The 1,121-nt window shown below is 44.1% G+C and overlaps 1 protein-coding gene across 1 annotated transcript; it reads right to left on the bottom strand.

The window, feature by feature from the left end:
• Positions 1–210: 210 nt before the first annotated feature.
• On the bottom strand, positions 211–1,121 carry LOC106147627 (zinc finger protein 449-like; the record flags this gene model as incomplete). The annotated part of the gene is given in 1 exon segment (XM_013510078.1): positions 211–1,121. A coding segment is annotated over 1 exon segment (47 nt), but the record flags the coding sequence as incomplete, so codon positions are not given.

A 1,121-nucleotide genomic window follows, 5' to 3' on the forward strand; every position in this document is an offset into this window, starting at 1 on the left:
AGCCCAGCCTGAGCAGCAGGGTCACTGCTAATGACTTGGAATCAGCTGACAGTCCCTCCACGTGTGCCCCACAAATTCAATGCTTATTTTCCATGGGCCACAGAAAATAAGCTTTCAAGAAAAACTAAATGAATACAAAACAGAAAGAGAATAAATTTCATTTATTAATCAAAGTGCAATACAAGCAAAACTGGAGAGAACAATAGCAACATCGCCCAGTTCTGGGAGCCAACAGGAAATAAAATGCCAGTGAAGATAATAAACAAAACTGTCAACAAGAATAAGCTCATCAATAAGAAAATTGCCTCAAATTCATGGAAGGTGACCAAAGCTAGACATAAAGTAGAAGTCACTGCCATAAATACTTTCATTTCAATCAGCAAAGGCAACAAGTTACAATCAGCAACTACATATCGGAAGCTGTCTGTGGGGCACTGCCCACATGTTAATCTATTTCGTTTTAGGGACACAGTGTGCATGTGATGGGTATCTTTGGCTGTGCTTCCTAGTACTTGAGTTGGCCTTACATCTTTGAAATGGTGCACATGTCAAAAGTCGACCCTGCGAATGGCTGAAAGGATGCCCAAACAGAGCGCCAGAGCCACACAGAAGCAGGTGGTGTTGCTGTGGGCCAGGGCAGGGGTCAAGCAACGTTCTTGTCACCAGTATTCAGGAGGCATTGCATTGCTGCTCGAAGGAGGAGCTGCTAAGACTAAAGCAAGGAAAGCAGGTGCATTTCCTTCTGGGTCAGACCTTTTTATGAAAATATCGCACAGATACAGAGTAATTGGTATGTTTATGTATGGTGAGGGGACACTGCTATTTATATCGACCTCACTTGTGCCTCTATTGTGGATGCCTGGCTTGTGGAAAAACAGAATTGTTTCAATGACTAGGTTCTGCCAAGGCCAGTCAAGACCATTAAATCCAGGATAGTGGCACTATAGATGAAAACTCCAGGTTTTATGCCTTGGCAGGTGGGTTTTAAATGCAGCCAAATACAAAGCTCTTGTCTGAAATGAGTGCAAATGCCATTGCCCTTGCAGAACAGTGCACTCCTGCAGGAGCAGGTGCTTATGGGTTGCTGCCACTTTCTGAAGGACCCGTATTGGTGGACACAG

The sequence above is a fragment of the Chinchilla lanigera genome, unplaced genomic scaffold, assembly GCF_000276665.1.
Source record: "Chinchilla lanigera isolate Chin_1 unplaced genomic scaffold, ChiLan1.0 scaffold00201, whole genome shotgun sequence".
Taxonomy (NCBI): Eukaryota; Metazoa; Chordata; class Mammalia; order Rodentia; family Chinchillidae; genus Chinchilla; species Chinchilla lanigera.